The 15,922-nt window shown below is 48.9% G+C and overlaps 1 protein-coding gene across 2 annotated transcripts in view; it reads left to right on the forward strand.

Moving 5' to 3' along the window:
* The window catches only part of GAB3 (GRB2 associated binding protein 3), a 68,912-nt gene that overhangs the window by 41,363 nt on the left and 11,627 nt on the right, over positions 1–15,922 (forward strand). For both annotated transcript variants that reach the window (XM_074835277.1, XM_074835278.1), the window contains exons 2-4: positions 4,875–5,178; positions 12,313–12,529; positions 12,979–13,457. In XM_074835277.1, coding sequence (XP_074691378.1) covers positions 4,875–5,178; positions 12,313–12,529; positions 12,979–13,457 — 1,000 coding nt within the window. The remainder of the gene's footprint in view (positions 1–4,874; positions 5,179–12,312; positions 12,530–12,978; positions 13,458–15,922) is intronic.

Consider the following 15,922-nt stretch of genomic DNA (forward strand, 5'->3'; position numbering starts at 1 on the left):
GCATTGATAGTGACTCTGTGCCCTACAAGTCATGAGGAGGAAGGTATTGCAAGCAGCACAAGGGTGCAGGTTGATCATGCACGCAGTGCCGCCCAGGACTGGAGGGAGCAGGGAGCACAGCTGCTTGCTGTACCACGGGGTGCTGGCACAGCACACCCTTCCCCAGCGAGGACTCTGTGGGCAGCCCCCTCCAGCCCCAGGCAGGTGGTCAGCACCTTGTCATGGTACTGACACAGGCACAGCTTCTGGTTTGGGTGAGTGATGGAAGGGGAGGAAGGCACACACCTCACCACACCGCATCCTGGTCTGTGAGCGAAGGTCATGCTCTAAAGACAGAAAACCAGGGATGGCAGGAAGAACCATAACAGGGGGAGGAGGAGGCAGCCGTGTGACTGGTAAATGGTAAAAAGAAAACTACTGACAGCGTACAACTATGTAAAACCCCACCATGCTCTGCCATGGGGCTGGGATGGGCACTGGAGAGGACCTGCCGTGGGGTATGACTGCCTGCCCTGCAGGGCAGGGGCTGGGAGGTGCCAGGCACCCTCTGCACCTCTAGCCCCAGCTGAGGAGCCCTGGCACTGCTCCAGCAGAGTGGACTGTGTAGTACATGAGCTGCCTGGGTCTCTGCGAGCTAAAAGCTGCTGCCAACATCTCGTCTGGCCAAAGCCTGCCACAGCTGGGCTCCCAGTGACTCCAGTGTGCTGCATCCCCTTCCCCTGAGGAAAGGAGACATGTAGCTCATTGCAGACAAATGCCAGGAAAATGAGGAGAGGATATTTGACTCTTGGAGATAAAAGCCTCATGCTGAAAGGTGTGCCAAAACCCCTGCTTTGCCTTATGCCACGGAGCAGGGCGAGTCCTGTGTATTGGTGGAGGCAAACCAGCTCATGTCCGTTTGCAGGCAAGCTGTGAGTGTCTCAGAAACTTGGCACATTGTACACTCAGCATTGTAGGATAAGCAAAAAGACCTTTTGGAGTACATTTTGTGAGTAAAGGCACATATCAGTGAAAGTTTCAGGATGGAAATGAGCCATTGCAGGAAGACAGTGATGGGACTGGATATGTCAAATGGGAGAAGAGGGGCAAAAGATAGTCCTTCAAGCCCACACATGCAGGTAGCTACATTGGTAGCCAATGCCACCTTCTTCCTTCCTAAAGAGTGGAGGGTAAAAAAAGGAGCCCGGAGAGTGAGGTGCAAGTGCACTCTGTGTGTGTGGATGCAGTTTGATGGTACAACAAAGCTGATGTTAGGCTCATCCCATCTCCTCTCTCCCTCCTACCCCCTTCCTGGTGGTGCTCCCCATTTCCCAGTGTGGGATGAGGCAGTTTCCACTGATTTTGCTCCCCGAGATGTCTTCCTTTGGCAGCAGGCAAGGCGCAGCCCTGGCAGCAAGCGAGCTCACTGGGCAGCACCAGCAAACTCCCCATCGGCCATAGCCCTGCGCCGCTGCCACCCCACTGTGGCACCAGTACTGATTTCAAGAGGGTTGAGTGCTTAAATGTCTTTGAAGACCTGAGCCTTCAAGTGCTGATTCACCTGTGCTGCTGACTCAGGCTGCACCTATTTAAAAGCTGCCATCCCTGGGCGCCTCTCCCTCCCCTTGGCTCCAGGTCCAGCAGTGGGTCAGCAGCACGGGCAGGGTATTTGCTCTCGTCCCTGCAGCTTACAGCAAGATACCACCATCAGTTTCAGAGCACATTAATGTTTGGGGCAATGAACGGCAGCAGCCAAGGGCTGTTAGCTTGCCCAAACTTGCAGCATCACCAAAGGGCAGTTCCTCTGTCCCTCTCCACCTCCCACTTTCCCACATGTTTCCTACAGCTCACATAACCCCCACAAGAAAAAAACTACTCTGTTCTCAGCCAGATGGGGTGCTGGCTGGCTGCACGGGCTGCGCCATGAGCCTGGGGAAGGCAATGAGGGTGGCTGTGCGGGAGATGGAGAGGGAAGGCCCACCCTTCCCAAGGGCAGTGCAGATTTGGGCAGCTATCTGGTGTTGTTTCCCCTCAGCCCTGTTTTCACGGCTGCCCAGCTATGATAGCCAGAGTTTTCTCACACAGCCTCGGCCCTGCTCTCCTCTCCCATCATATGCTGCACTGACCGGGCACCTCTCCATCTCCAGTCTCACAGTGCCAGCCAAACGATAAGCCTGATCAAATTGTGTATCTGCAGGGAAGCAGGTTATCAGGCAGCTTCTCGGCTAGTACAAAACCAAAACCAGCACAGCCACAGCCGCTCACACCACGTCGAAGCCAGCCTTCGCCTCCGAATGGAGGGACCATGAGCTTTTCTGCAAAGCACAGCTGCAGTTTTCTCTTTCTTCTCACCATCTGCCTGGGTTGTGCTGAAACTACAGACCCCTTTAGACTCATGAAAATTAAAATGCTAAGGAAATGGGGACGGGTACCGGGCCAGCCTGCCTAAGGGTGTTGTACTGGCCGCCAGCAGGTAGCCCTGAGCTGGCCCCGGCCTCAGGGCTGGGCTCCCACCTCCCCACAGCTGCATGGGTGCCAGATAGGAAGGGTGTCCCCAGCAGCAGCAGCAGCAGCAGCAGCTGGTGGTGGTGCTGCTGCTGCTGCTGCTGCTGCTGCCACCCCTCCTTCCCTCCCTCCTTCCCTCCCTCCTTCCCTCCCTCCTTCCCTCCTCAGCTTGCTCATGTGCAGGTGATTTCCATCCAATTTCCATCAGAAGGAGCCAGGTGTATTTAAGCTGCAGGGCTGGCAGCCTTAGGAGAGGAATGGGAAGTGGTCTTGCAGTTTTGGGGGGAAGAGTTGATGGCTCTTTCCCTTCTCTGCCTTAGTAGTCTGCTTCTCTGGGAGATAAAGGAGCAGGTCTTATTTGACTTGCACCTCCTGAAGCATTTCTCTTTTGTTGTTTAGGGGTGAGAGTGTGTTAGGGGATGTGACCTTTCTGTCCTGATGCATCTGTGGGGTGTGCGTTAAGCCTGTGTGGCACTTGGATTGCAGGTGTCAGAGGTGGGGACTCTTTCTGGGACTATATATGTGAGATACCTGCTGGGCTGTATTCCACTGTTGAAGCCTGCTAGTCAGGAAAATGTTTTCTCCATTAAATATATTTTCTTTGGGGAAGTATGTGTGTTCTTTTTTTCCCAGCTTCCACAAAATTAGACTTGTCTGAGATATCTCAGTAATCTGTTATCTCTAGTTACTTTCAGCAGAGACCAAATCACTTTCAAACCTCAACAGGTCATGAGGGCAAGACTTAATTTTCTTTGTGCAATATACTTTGCACCTCACCACTGCTTCCTGTTTATTCTTGATGTGATTCCCCCTCTCTGAAAACCCCTCCTTTACACAGGTTGGTATGTGCTTGTTCAGCCTTGCAAGAGCTCCCTCTATGATATTTCAGTCTCTGGTCCCTGTATATTGTTTTTGAAGAATCTTTTGCTTTCAAAATAGATTAAGGTACTGCTAGGCTGAACAGACTTACTTCTAGATAAACTTTTGGATGAATATTGACAGGCTGTGAAAAGCTTGCTGCACTGCAAGGAAGTATCTTTTGAGTAGGAAAAAAGATGCTTTTTCTTTACAAATGACTGTTGTTATTTTTTGTTATCATTTTAACTATCACCATGCCCATGGGAACTCATTGTCAGTGAAATCTGTGCCTGTGTTGATCCTAAACTGTGCCAGCAAGGGCCCTTAGATCTTAGTGAAAACATCCTGAACTCAGTTGTTTTGTCTTAGGCCAAATGGTTGGTTGTCCAGAGACAGATCCACTCTTTGCAAGATGAGCATGATTTTTAACTACAACACAAGCTATCACGCAGGTTTACATCCTTGTGACAAGTCATTTTGCAAAGAGTACTTGAATAAGATTCAGGTAGGGAGGTTGTGGTGGTTGTTCAGATGTTTCTTTAATGACCATTTAACTCTTACGAAGGCAATGAAAACAGCCAGGGGTTGTACAGCTATTGTAGGTCCCTGGGCAGTGTGCGAGCCCTTGGGCTGCCATCAGAGCTGGCACAGCTGCAGTCACCTGGGCCTTGCTGAGTTGGACGTGACTTTATCCAACACAGTTTTTATGGAGTTTGGTAAGGGGGAAAGCTCCTGATGTCTTATTTCAGCGTTTCTCTGTGGAACAGAGCTCAGGGTGGATTTCTTCTGGCCCTCAAAGTGTGTTGGTGACAGCTGTAATCAACATCGAGGTGCTTATACTGTTGATGAATAAAAACAGCTGCTGGAAAAAAGGGAAAATATGTTATTTTGTTCCTAGAAACTTGCATATAGCGTTATAAAAGTGATACTGCATCTTAGTCCTGCCAGGACTTCATTTAAGCCTGTACAGGACCCCACACCTTCAGTCACATGGATCTATCTATATGTGACATCAGTGCTTACTGGTTTGGTTGGGTTGAAGGTCTCTCAAAGCAGTGCCTGCTTAAATAGACATCTTTCTGTGAGGTTTGGAAGTTTCCTGTTTAACTTTTTAGCATTACAGCTCCCTTAAGGTTTGTTTTGGGCTTTCAGAAGTAACTGGCAGCTCATTAACAGCTTTTTACTAGCACTGAAAACCATGGGAGGGAAGCTTCACTGGTCATCTGGAGGCCTTGTCTTTGCTGGGCAAAAGGTGTTTGATGGTGAAGTATCAGATCATTTTGATTAGACTGTGCTGACAGGCTGAGGGTGAGAGGAGGGGAGAAGTCTTGTTCCTCTTGACCTCCAAAGGGACAACTCTCTGCCTTTTTTCCAATCGCAAATGCAAGCTCATAGCAAGCACTTCAAATCAAAGTCACAATTTGGCTAGCTTATCAAAACAACTATAAAACCTCAAGGAAAATATGCATGTGTGGGCTGATTGATATATTATGTGGCTAGCACTAAAAGGGCCCTGTTTGTGCCATTTGCAGGCATGGCGGAAGCGCTGGTTCGTGCTGCGCAGAGGCCGCATGAGCGGGAACCCGGATGTGCTGGAGTACTACAGGAACAACCATTCCAAAAAGCCCATTCGGATCATCGACCTCAACGAGTGCGAAGTGTTGAAGCACTCGGGACCCAACTTCATCAAGAAGGAATTTCAGAACAACTTCGTCTTCATTGTGAGAACCACCTACCGCACCTTCTACCTAGTAGCCAAAACCGAGGAGGAGATGCAGATCTGGGTGCACAACATCAGCCAGATCTGTAACTTTGGACATCTAGAAGATGGCACAGGTAGGATCATGCTTGTCTTGGGTGTTGGGAGGATGATCTGTGTCTGAGCTCCTGCACAGCGGCACCTGGGGTGAGAGGAAGCATGGACCTGGCGGGATGGGTGGTGTGGGACTCTGTTTCCTGTAGCTCCACGCAGCAATGAGATGCTTCTAAACCCTGATTTGAAAGTTATCAGGGATCTCACTTCTGCTGAGTAGAAATAATAGCTGGCTGCTTGGTCTCACTTTGATGAAGCAATTCCTGCTAGAATAAACAGCAGGTCCTTAGTAATAAAAGGTACTGTTTATATGAAAAGCTGACTGACTGTTATCTTCTGGGGTCGTTTATTTCATTACATGTCCCACATTTATTTAGTTTGGCTTAATGTAAGACACCTGTTCTAGGAAATTGTCCTGCAAAACTTGCATTTTCTCAAGCTTTGCTGGATGGGGAATGTGCACAGACTTGGGTGTATATGCACATACATAAATCAATGACAAAAATACTGAACTGTCTTAGTCTATTAATGAGAAGAAAAATAAAGAAAAGGCAGAGGACAGGAGAGTGTTAGAAGTGTGTGTCTAGACTTAAGAGATGGTCCTGCCAGTCAGGCATAAAGTCAGCCTGTTTTGCCAGGACCTACACCTGTATATACTCAGTAGGGTGAATGTCTTGGAAAGCTTCCAAGAATCAACCACTCCAAGATGTATGTAGCCAGTAATTAAAGTTGGGACCTGTATCATCATTAACTTACCTTTCAAATGAGACAATTGGACTCAGATAACAGCAATCTGTCTTTCCCTTGACATTTCCAAGGGGCAGATACAGCAGCAATTTGAGACCTTCATAGGAAGTGAGTCAAAACGAAGTAGTTCGCCATGATAAAAGGTAGTGCAAGAGCAGAAGAGGGTGGTGATGGAGATACTGGATCGCAAGGGCAGTAATATATTTGGGGGTATCGTAGTGTGGCTTGGCAGATTATCCTGCCATTGTCCCTGTGCTGCTGCTCTCAGACTGCTATTGGTGTCTTCAGCTGCTGCATAGCCATACCATTACTTTATAACTTGAAAGCAAATAAAAAGCCATGGTGAGCTGTTTTATTTTAGTCTATCCTGGTTCCTGGCCTTCTTTAATCTTCTCTTCAGTAGCTTATTCTGCAGGGAAATGGTAGTGGAAAGAGCACTGCAGTGGTTATGTTATAAATCTGATGTCTGCTCTCTTCCCATTCACTTTAGAGACCACCAGAAAAATGTACTGAGATATTTTTATGTGCCAGTGCAAGCTGCCCATGAGTGCAGCTTGCAAACTAGAGCTGGTAGCTTTCAGGGATTGGAGTCAATTCCCATTTGGAGCTTGGTTGTAATTAGAGATATCCAGTGACCCCCTTCCTACTGATCTGTCCTTGTTGACACTGAGATGTTGGTCTTGCATTGCTACTTCTGGTGCAGTATTATTTTAAATATAATGTTACCAATTACTCTGAAATGAAGGTAAGTCTTTCCGTGCAAAACAGAAAAGAGAAAAATAATTTTTGCCTCTCAAATTTGTACACAGACCTGTGCTGACACTGTGTTGAGGATGTACATAGTAAGATGTGATCTGTGGCAGAGGAGCTAAAGCAGCTGCTGTTGCCAGCATAGATGAATTTATACAGGGAAATGTCTGTGCTGTTATGCTGGCACAGCACAGCATTGCTTGTAAAACTTGCACATGGGCAATACTCAGAGTATTATACAGTGATATTTCTCTCCCAGCAAAGATTGCTAGTGTAGACACTGACGGACAAGAAGTGACAACTCTTTGGCACGGCAGTTGGGAAGGCTGACATCCCAGCTTTCCAATCCATTCAAGGCAGATATCCCCCGAAAAGTTCAACAGTGCAGAGCATTTTCCCTGGTTCACTGTAAAGTCTGGCACCTGAATTTACAGCCCTCATCACAGACTGCCTAAGCTAAGCTTCCAGACATGCACTTATGTATCTGTAATGGCCAATAGCTCATAAGATATTCTATTTACCCTGCAGTTCATGCTGGTGAGGTCAGGTCTGGGGTGTATGCGGGTCAGGTTGCAGGGCATGTTCAGATCCTCTGATTTAAATCTGTTTAAAACAGTTCCACAGCATGCACATCACATTTCAAACAGTTGCTAATTGCTTCAGATTTTTGGAAGCACCTAAATCCCCCAAGAGCCTGTAGGTTTAAACAAATTACCCTTAAAAATTAACATAAGAAGAGAGAAGCTCTATTAAATGCCATATGCTTTTTTAACTTGAATGCTACTGTGTTAAAAAAATAATAGTCCCTGAAATGAATCATCAAAAGAAACACACATCAATTGCAAGAAATTTTAATAAGCTGTTCTGTGTATTAAAATGAATCTCAAAGCCAATATTATATTGTGAAATCAATCACTCTTAATCCTTGCATCTGAAAATTTGCTGTGACTTTGAGACCAAAACCAAATCTGCTGCTTTCTCCGCTTAATGCAGAGAAAGTGCAGCCACAGGTTTACGCAGTGACTCAGCTGTAAACACCATCCCATTGTTCCAAATTAGTCCCAGTAGCCAAGAAGCTGGACGAACAGCCAGGTCCTAGTCATTGAAGGCCTCTGGTCTGACATATAAGCGACCAGATGCAGACCAAAGTTAGCAAAACCGCAGCTGGCCCTTTGAGGACAGCTTTTTAGTCAACAAGAGGGAGGACGGCTGAGAGACAAGGCAAATGCGAGCTCCAGGCAGATGTCAGGAAGCACCTGGGAGGGCGACTGTCGGGAAGGACTTGCCAGAAGCAATCACCATGCTGCAGCACTCGGCTGTCGCAAGAAAATGTGCTGCTGGCTGTGCTGAAAATGATGGGGGAGCTGGCACCTTCAGGGGAGTCAGCTGGAAGAGAGAGGAAGAGGCCTCCCTCCCTATTTTCCTACCATTTCTATGTAAAATCTTGCTTCTACCTCTGGTGAAGGCTCCCAGTAGAGCACTTGTTCCCCAGTCCCACAGTACCTGGGGATTGAGAGGACACTTCAGCCAAGTGGCTGGGCAGAAGAGCAGATGAAATAAGGTGCACTTTATCCCATACGCAAGCTGAAGCCATGATTAATTGACATAATGCAATATAGCAGCTTTTCATTGGAGAAACTGCTGTGAAAGTTGTTTAGCCTTTTTCATTAGGAAGCCTTACTTTTAAAGATTGTAGCTGTGCATTGAATGCTCCCTCAGGCCATGCCTTGGCAGGCAGCTCCTCAGCCCAAGAGAGATCTTTTGTCTTGGGTTCTCTCTTCACTTCTTCCACAGGCTCCAAGTATTGTTCCAGATCCCATGTAAATGCCTTGCTCCTTCCAGATGCAGCCCTTACCTGAAGGTCCCTGCTGATGTCCATCGCTCCCCTTGCTCTACTCTCTCCCACAGCACCCAGGGCCACAGTGGAGCCTGGTGGCCCTCCCTGCACAGTGCATAGACCATGACTTTGGCAGGGCCACCGTAAGTGACAGGTTACCCTTGGGTCTCTCTTGGCTGCTGACATTTGGATTAGAGCATTTCTGTTCCTCCACCTCTCCCTCACCTCTGGTTGCCTGTTCACACTTATCCTTGCCCATTGCTGGGACTTTCTCCCTTTCTGCCTGCTCCTCTGATAGTTTCTTTGTCTCCTTAAATGTCTCTCCCTTTTGTTTTTCTTTTACCAGTGCGGACAGATGCTGTTCCCATGGCATGGGGATGGTCTGATTCCCCAGGACCTTACTGCAGCCACACTGGGGAGCATCTCCCCCAGCCAGGGCAGCGTGCTGGGAGCAAGGGAGCTGGGACCACTGCACTGAAGGGCTCCCTGGAGGGACTGTGCTCTCCTTGCAGAGACGCTTTCTCCTGAGCATCTTCACTTCATTTCCCCACTCTGTTCCCATACAAAGCAGGGCAGGCAGCATCCTGGCAGACTTGCTCACTGCCACACCTGGCCCTTGCACAGGAGTTCAGGGGAGGTTGATGGCTCCTCCCAGCCCATGCTGGAGGACAGGCTCTGGAGCTAGCTACTCCCTCCACACTTCCCTCTCAGCAAGAGGAAATCCCCTCTCAACTGCATGGACTCCAGGCTGTTCTTTAATGTCAGGCTCTGGCCCCTGGCCAGAAGGGGTGGGTGGCATTTCTACCTCCTTGATATGTCAGTGCAGCCTGGCGGGGGGCTGCTGTGAGCAGGACACCACTGTTTCACTGTGTCCCTTCACTGCTGTTGCACTGTAACGATTTTGGGAAAGTAGGATGAGGTCTGTAGCAGGAGGGAGAAGCCCTCTGTTTCCCCAAGCTATGGCCCTGCATTGATGGGGAAAGTCACTGCGGAGGATGCATGCACAGTGACTTTCCCCACCAATGCAGGGCAGAGATTTTTTGGGTTAGTACCCACCAAAGCAGTTACTTTGGCAGCCAAAGCCTCCTGCTGTCTCTCTGGCAAAGGGGACGGCAGGCACCAAATCTGTTCTCTGCCTTCTCCCTGTTGAAAGTGGCCATGCATAATTTATTCTACTCAGCTGCTGTCATGGTACAGCTTTAATGCACACTGATTCGGTTACCAGCAGAGCTGGCAGGGACAGGGATGGTCTGTTAGGAGCTGACTGCAGGTCCCTGAGCCCCTGAAGGTTAGAAAAGGGCAGGTCTGCATTGTCCCCATCCCTCCCTCCTGCTCACAACAGTTGCCATGTGGTCTGCAGCTCACAGCCTTTCCTGATGGGATAATCCGTGGCTAAACCCTGTGAGTACCAGATGGAGTTCAGGCCTGTTCATTCTCTGTGTTAATAATCCAGAAAGTCATTAATTTCTTTCTTATGCATTGTGGCAGTTTTTAGTCATTGGGTTTTGTTTTGGTTTGTTTTTTTTCTTTTTAAATGTGGTCAGATGGTGACATGAACATGCTTTTCTGAGATTCCCCGTGGAGTTAGCCCGGTGCATATTTGATCATCCTCAGCTTGCAAGACAGCTCTCCTAGTCCAAGATTTGAAAGCAGGGTTACTGTCTGAGCCAGCACAATGAACAAGAGAAAAGTTATTTTTCAAATGGGAAGGCTGCAGCCCTCAGCTCTGCTTTGCAAATATGAAACTCTATAAAAGCCATTCCTTCCAGATGCTCACTGCTGAAATCCTGCTGCTCTGAGCACCTGCTCAAAATTAAGCAAATGCTTTGCTTAAACTCGAATTTAAGCACATGCTTGTGTGCTTTGCTGACCTGGGGCCCACCAGTGCACCAGACCTCCGAAGGTAACAGGAGGAAGCAGCAGCAAGTTGATACTGGTAGATGGGAAGGAAAGAGGCAGCTCCCTCCCCAGTTTAAAGGGATGAGGTGTGGGTGGTGCAGGGAGAGAAGATAAGTTGTTTTACTCTTCTGACTGAGATCAGAAAGATGACAGCCCACTGTGGCTAGTGTGGATGTCTGGGTCACTAGAGGGTTTTGTTTGTGCTTAATGACGTTGCTGTCTAACCACCCAAGTCTTGGCAGCCCTCTCCATCCCTCCTGACCTTGCATATATACCTAGCACCTCCCAGGGTTGACAAGTGATTACAACAACCAGTCCAGTGCCAAGGCTTGTTGCTGTGTTGAGCTGAGGACTAGGTAGAACCTGCCGGAGGATCTCAGGACCTCACTGCACAGTGCAGGTCAGGGGCTGGTTCCCAGCATTGCCAGCAAATTCTGGATATCAGTGTTAGAGAAATCTGCCTTCTTGCTACACTATGAAGGCATGTTTATGCTTGGTTTGGTTTTATCAGCAGGAGCTGGTTTCTCGTGTTTGTTTTTTCTGCGGGGTTTTTCGTTTTGAAGAGTTTTGCAACTTTGTCTCAGACAGTGTCTGTGCTTCAGCCAGAGAGATGGGTACCCATGGCCCCGCAGGTGTTGGGGACAGCTGGGGCACCCAGCGAGCACTGCCTGGTCCCCATGCAGCCCTGGCAAGGGAACCGCCATGTAGCAACCTGAAACTTCATTAGAAAAAATCATATTCTCTAATTGAGGGCTTGTGCTACTGGTGTTGCTGTCTGAGCTTGCTGCCAGGAGCAGATGCCTTTGAGGAGCTGCTCTGCAGACACCCCAGGCCCCTCCCACTCCACAGCTGCCCATGGTGGGAGGTCCGACTTGCACCGAGGACTCGATTTTTGAGTCGAAATACCCCAAAAGCTGGGCCAGAGGCTTTGCTTAGCCTTAACTCTCTGTGGCTCAGCCATCACTCCTAGATCCCTCCTGCCCAGCATCACCAGCTTTCTGGCCGGGAGAGCAACAGAGCCAGACTTGTCTCTGCTGCCTGACAATGCTCAGGCCAGGAGGGAATGTGTGCCTCGGCCGTATGCTGCCAGTGAAGGGTGGCCTTGGTGGTTGGAGGTGAACCTGGAGCTGAGCAAATGGCCGGCTCTGTGCAGCCTGGGCCAGCCCTGCTGCCTGCAGCCCAAAACCTGCTCCTCTCCCCACCGCCACCCCTCTCTTTGCCAGGGGGAACCGGAGTGTTATGCCCAAGGAAGGAGGGAGCGGGAAAGGTGCCACTGAGCACAGGCTCCCCTGTGCCTTGTGGCCTCCAGAAAAGTAGTGTCCCTTTTCTCAGCAGAGCCAACAAGCCTCCAGCTGGGCAATAACAGCTACAGCACAGCTCTTGTGGATTTGATGCCTAAGGAGACATAAGGAGTTTGCAGACAAGTTCAAAGGTGCAACAAATCTGGGTACACAAGCTCAGTTTTGTCCTCTGAGATCTAGAAAGCGTGAAGAAATCAATCCCTTTCCTTGTTGCCATTAATTTGAAGTGTTGAACATTAATAATTAATTATTTGCGTTAGGTCCTAAAAAATACTTGATAAAGCAGACTGCTCTGCCTCAGCACTTTCCTCAGCAGAGGCTGTCTTCCTTAATATCTGCAGGACAGGTGCTACAGCCCTGCAGGAGTGGGGGACCTCAGAGTAAGGAGGGGTCTGCACCTCCTGCAGCCCCTCGATTTGGCAGCTGGCTTGTCCAGCCTGGGCAGGGCGAGCAGCTGCAAAATCAGGCTTCCCTCTCCCCAGAAACTGCTTTTGCCTTGACCCACTGCTGCTCTGGGGTAAAACACCCCTGGTGCAAAGGCAAGGTGGTGATGGTCAGGAGAGGCAGTGGGCCAAGGTGAGTCAGAGCCATCCCTCAGCCGGGGCCATCCATTCCCATTGCAGGTTCGGTGGAGAGCCTGTCTCACACAACCTCGTCCCCACAGCCATCGCCGGCCGCCTCCACCCACACCTCCCGCATCGCTGATCCCTCCTTCTCAGTCAACCATGCTGCTGCTGACGTGTCTGCCGCAGAGGAGACCCCCAGCGAGTCAGAGTCGGTCTTCCTCCCCGACTACCTCTTCCTCTCCAACTGCGAGTCGGGCAAGCTCAGCCACAACAGGTAGGTCTGGGGTCTAGCAGATGCACTGGGCTGGAGCTGCCCTCTGCCTGCCCAGTGATGCCCTGGGAAACTGGGGCAAACTGGTCCCTGAGCCCACCACTCAGGGTAGGCGTCCAAGCACAACAGGGGGTCCCCCACTTAATCCAATTTACAGGGGGCTTTTCGTAGTGCAGATTAGCAGTCGAGCGTCATATGTTGGTCCTGTCCCTTTCCAGGGTGGGTGGCTGGGGACCTCACATACAGCCTCCCTCCGGACAGCCTTTCTGCCTGCTGCTGCTCAAGGTGCTCCACAAAGTGCCCCAGCCCAGCTCAGAGGGGACCTTCCACAGCCATAGGGAAGGGATGGATTTTGTCCCGAACTGTGGGGTTGGGTTTTTTTTGTTGTGAGCTTGCTCAGTTGCAACCAGGAGAAAAGGAAAGTGCAGGTCCTGACCTCTGTGTCTGTGCAGGTGTGACAGCTGGTCGAATTCAGACAGATCTCTGGAGCAAACCTCATCAGACGATGTTTTTGTCGACTCCTTGCAGTCCCAGCCCTCTTTGTACCTTGTACAGCCGTCCAGCACTGGCAGTGTGCACCAGGACGGGGCCCCATTGGCAAATCCCAGCACCATGTCCAGGAACATAGACATTAGCGGGCCACCCAGTGACTTTTCCTCCTCTTCTCCACTGCTGGGGACGCCGCTGACACCAACCTTTCAGATTGACAAGAGCCAAAATGCACTGCCCTACGGTGTAACTCAGCTGGACATCCTGTCCAACACGCCCCCGCCGCGGCCACCCAAGCCAACGCACTTCTCAGACAGGAGAGGGGATGAGGTGGGCGGTGGAGCCCTCCAGAATGGGCACGCAGGGATCTGCCGAGCTCAGGTTGCTCTGGTGCCCAGGAGGATCTCCTTGTCCAGCTTGGACAACGTGAGGAACTGGAAAGGTGAGTGCATTTCTGAGAGCCAGCAAAGCAGGACCCATGTGAGGGATGGAGCTGCCCACAAGCACAGAGCGGGTGCCCACCTCCAGTTGTGCCTCCCTGTCCTCCCCTCTGTGAAATCATACACCACCCAAAGCAACCCGAAATGCTTTGGGTGAATCCAAGTAGGATTTAGACCTGTCCCTCACATTCCGCTAGTTCTCTGTAAAAGCCCCTCAGTGTGTACACACAGGCAGCAATTTGACTGTGATCTCTTCAGGGTGCTTCACGACTTGCTAGTTTTCCATGCCCCCTCCCTCTCCAAAATAGCAGTAGAAAAAAATGAAAAGCCAGCCATTGATCCAGGCAATGCCACACTCTCTGTTTATGCAGGTCAAAACACAAAATGCCTCTGTAGCTGTGCTGCTTTGCTACATCCAGTCCTTTCCATAACAGCAGTGTGTCTTTTTGCAGCTTAGAGTAAAGAACGGGAAGCCAGGGAGACATTGGGGATGGAATGTAATCCCAGTTGAACCAGGGACTCTGTGTGTCCTTAGGCAAATCCCACTCTGTCCTTGCACTTCAGTCAGGGTAGCCTGAAAACCTACTGCAAAGCAGGGCTCTGTTGAAGTTCTGCTCTGAGCTGAGGTGACTTTTCCACTTGTTCTTGAAACACCATCATGGCAAACAAAAATAACAGTCAAAAACCCAGAACATCAAGGTGTCAAAAACCAGATACACAATATGAGAAAGTTTTATTTTGTGGAGTCACAGAACAGAGGGAGACATCTGGAATACCTGGCCAGAAATCAAGTATTTTGCAGTGATATGTCATTTTTGATGAGGAAGAAAATGTAGGTTTTTAAGGACAAGCATCCCTTTAGACTTCGTAGTTTGAATGACCAAGTGGTGTTTGGGGCTGTTAGATCTTGCTCTTAAAGCTCAGAAGCTAAAGCAAGGAGACATCTGTCCAGCCTGTTTATCAGTGTACAAACAGTTCTTGGAAGGTTTCTGGAGAAACACCCATCAGTGGAATTGGTATTCTTAATTATCAGTTATATTTGGTTGTTCCCCAAAAGGTGCTGCTCTTGTTTCTGCACATGTGCCGCTCAAACACCGCCAACGTGCTTGAGACAGTTAATGTTCCTCCAAACCAATTTACGCCAAAATGTTTTTAAGAGGATTAAGTGGCTGAATGTCATGTTCTGCTACTGTGCTGCAAGGTTATCTCTGCCTGACAGGGGGCAGCAATGAATTAATAAGTGCTGCTATTTTTTCTTACTCTAAGTGCAGCTGAAACTATTTGAAAGGTTAAACTCTGAATTCAAATGTGTTTAACAAGAAGATCAGAAGACGAAACAGGGAGAAAACAGCTGTTCCTCACCAGCTCCCAGAGTGAGCCCACTCGAGTTATTTACTTCATTTTTTGCCCTTGGCAACCTGTAAAAGCTGAACAGATTTAATTAACCCAGTGCAAACGCAGCATATGCTGGTTGCAGTACCATGAAGGGGAACAAGCTGTACACATGTAAGGCACCTGTATCCTGGCATCTGCCCGAGCATTGTGCCTGAATGTCTTTTTGCCAAAATAATAAATAAATGTAGCTGTCCCAGTACAGTGTGTCTATCTGAATATATATCACACTAACAGTATTGCTTTGTTCTTGCTTAGCTCTTTTGCCTTTTATGTTGATACCATCACAAAGACCCCCAGTTGCAGTGCATTATTAACATCTCCACCAGAAGAGCAGGAACTGGATTAACATGGTTGCAGGGTGTTAATGCATTCCCACAGAAAAGCCATTTTCTTCACAGAGAATAATTTTCAAGAAAAGGATGGTAGTTGTAAGCATCTCTCACTGCTGATCTGCTATGCACTGAATACCGAAGTTCAGGTTTTTTGCCTTTTGCTTCAAAAATAAAATTGACCTACACCAAGACAAAGGCCACCCACACACGGGGACACTGTGACTGGTGACCTTTTCCCTGTCTGTTTGTTCCCCATCAGCTTGAGCCACTTGCACCACATCAGCATTTCTGGGTGACAAGGAGAAGAATTTCTCTCCTACCATTAAGTTTTCCTATGCACTCTCTGTACAATAACATGTGCTTCCCTGGCACCTTACATACGAGGCTTCTAAATAACTTTCCAAACAGTAATGAATTAATATTCCCGACGGTCCCTTTGCATATAATTTCCCCAATTTGACAGATGGGAAAACAGAGCAGGACTAGAGCAGGAGCTAGCTTAAGTTTTTGCTTGGTTGCTTGCTCTCCACACCACACCAGTCTTTCTCCTCAACTGCTTGCGTTACAGGAAGCATGAGTTACAGCTGGATTATACATGAACATGTTCCTTGGTTTCATCATACTTAAAATAGATGTAATCACTCTTGAAATGCTATTGAGTTGGTTCTGGTCTTAAGTGTCATTGGATTTCCTCATTTAGGATAAATACTAGGAGTTATAGAACCTTTATAAAGCTCTTA

The sequence above is a fragment of the Strix aluco genome, chromosome 10, assembly GCF_031877795.1.
Source record: "Strix aluco isolate bStrAlu1 chromosome 10, bStrAlu1.hap1, whole genome shotgun sequence".
NCBI lineage: Eukaryota > Metazoa > Chordata > Aves > Strigiformes > Strigidae > Strix > Strix aluco.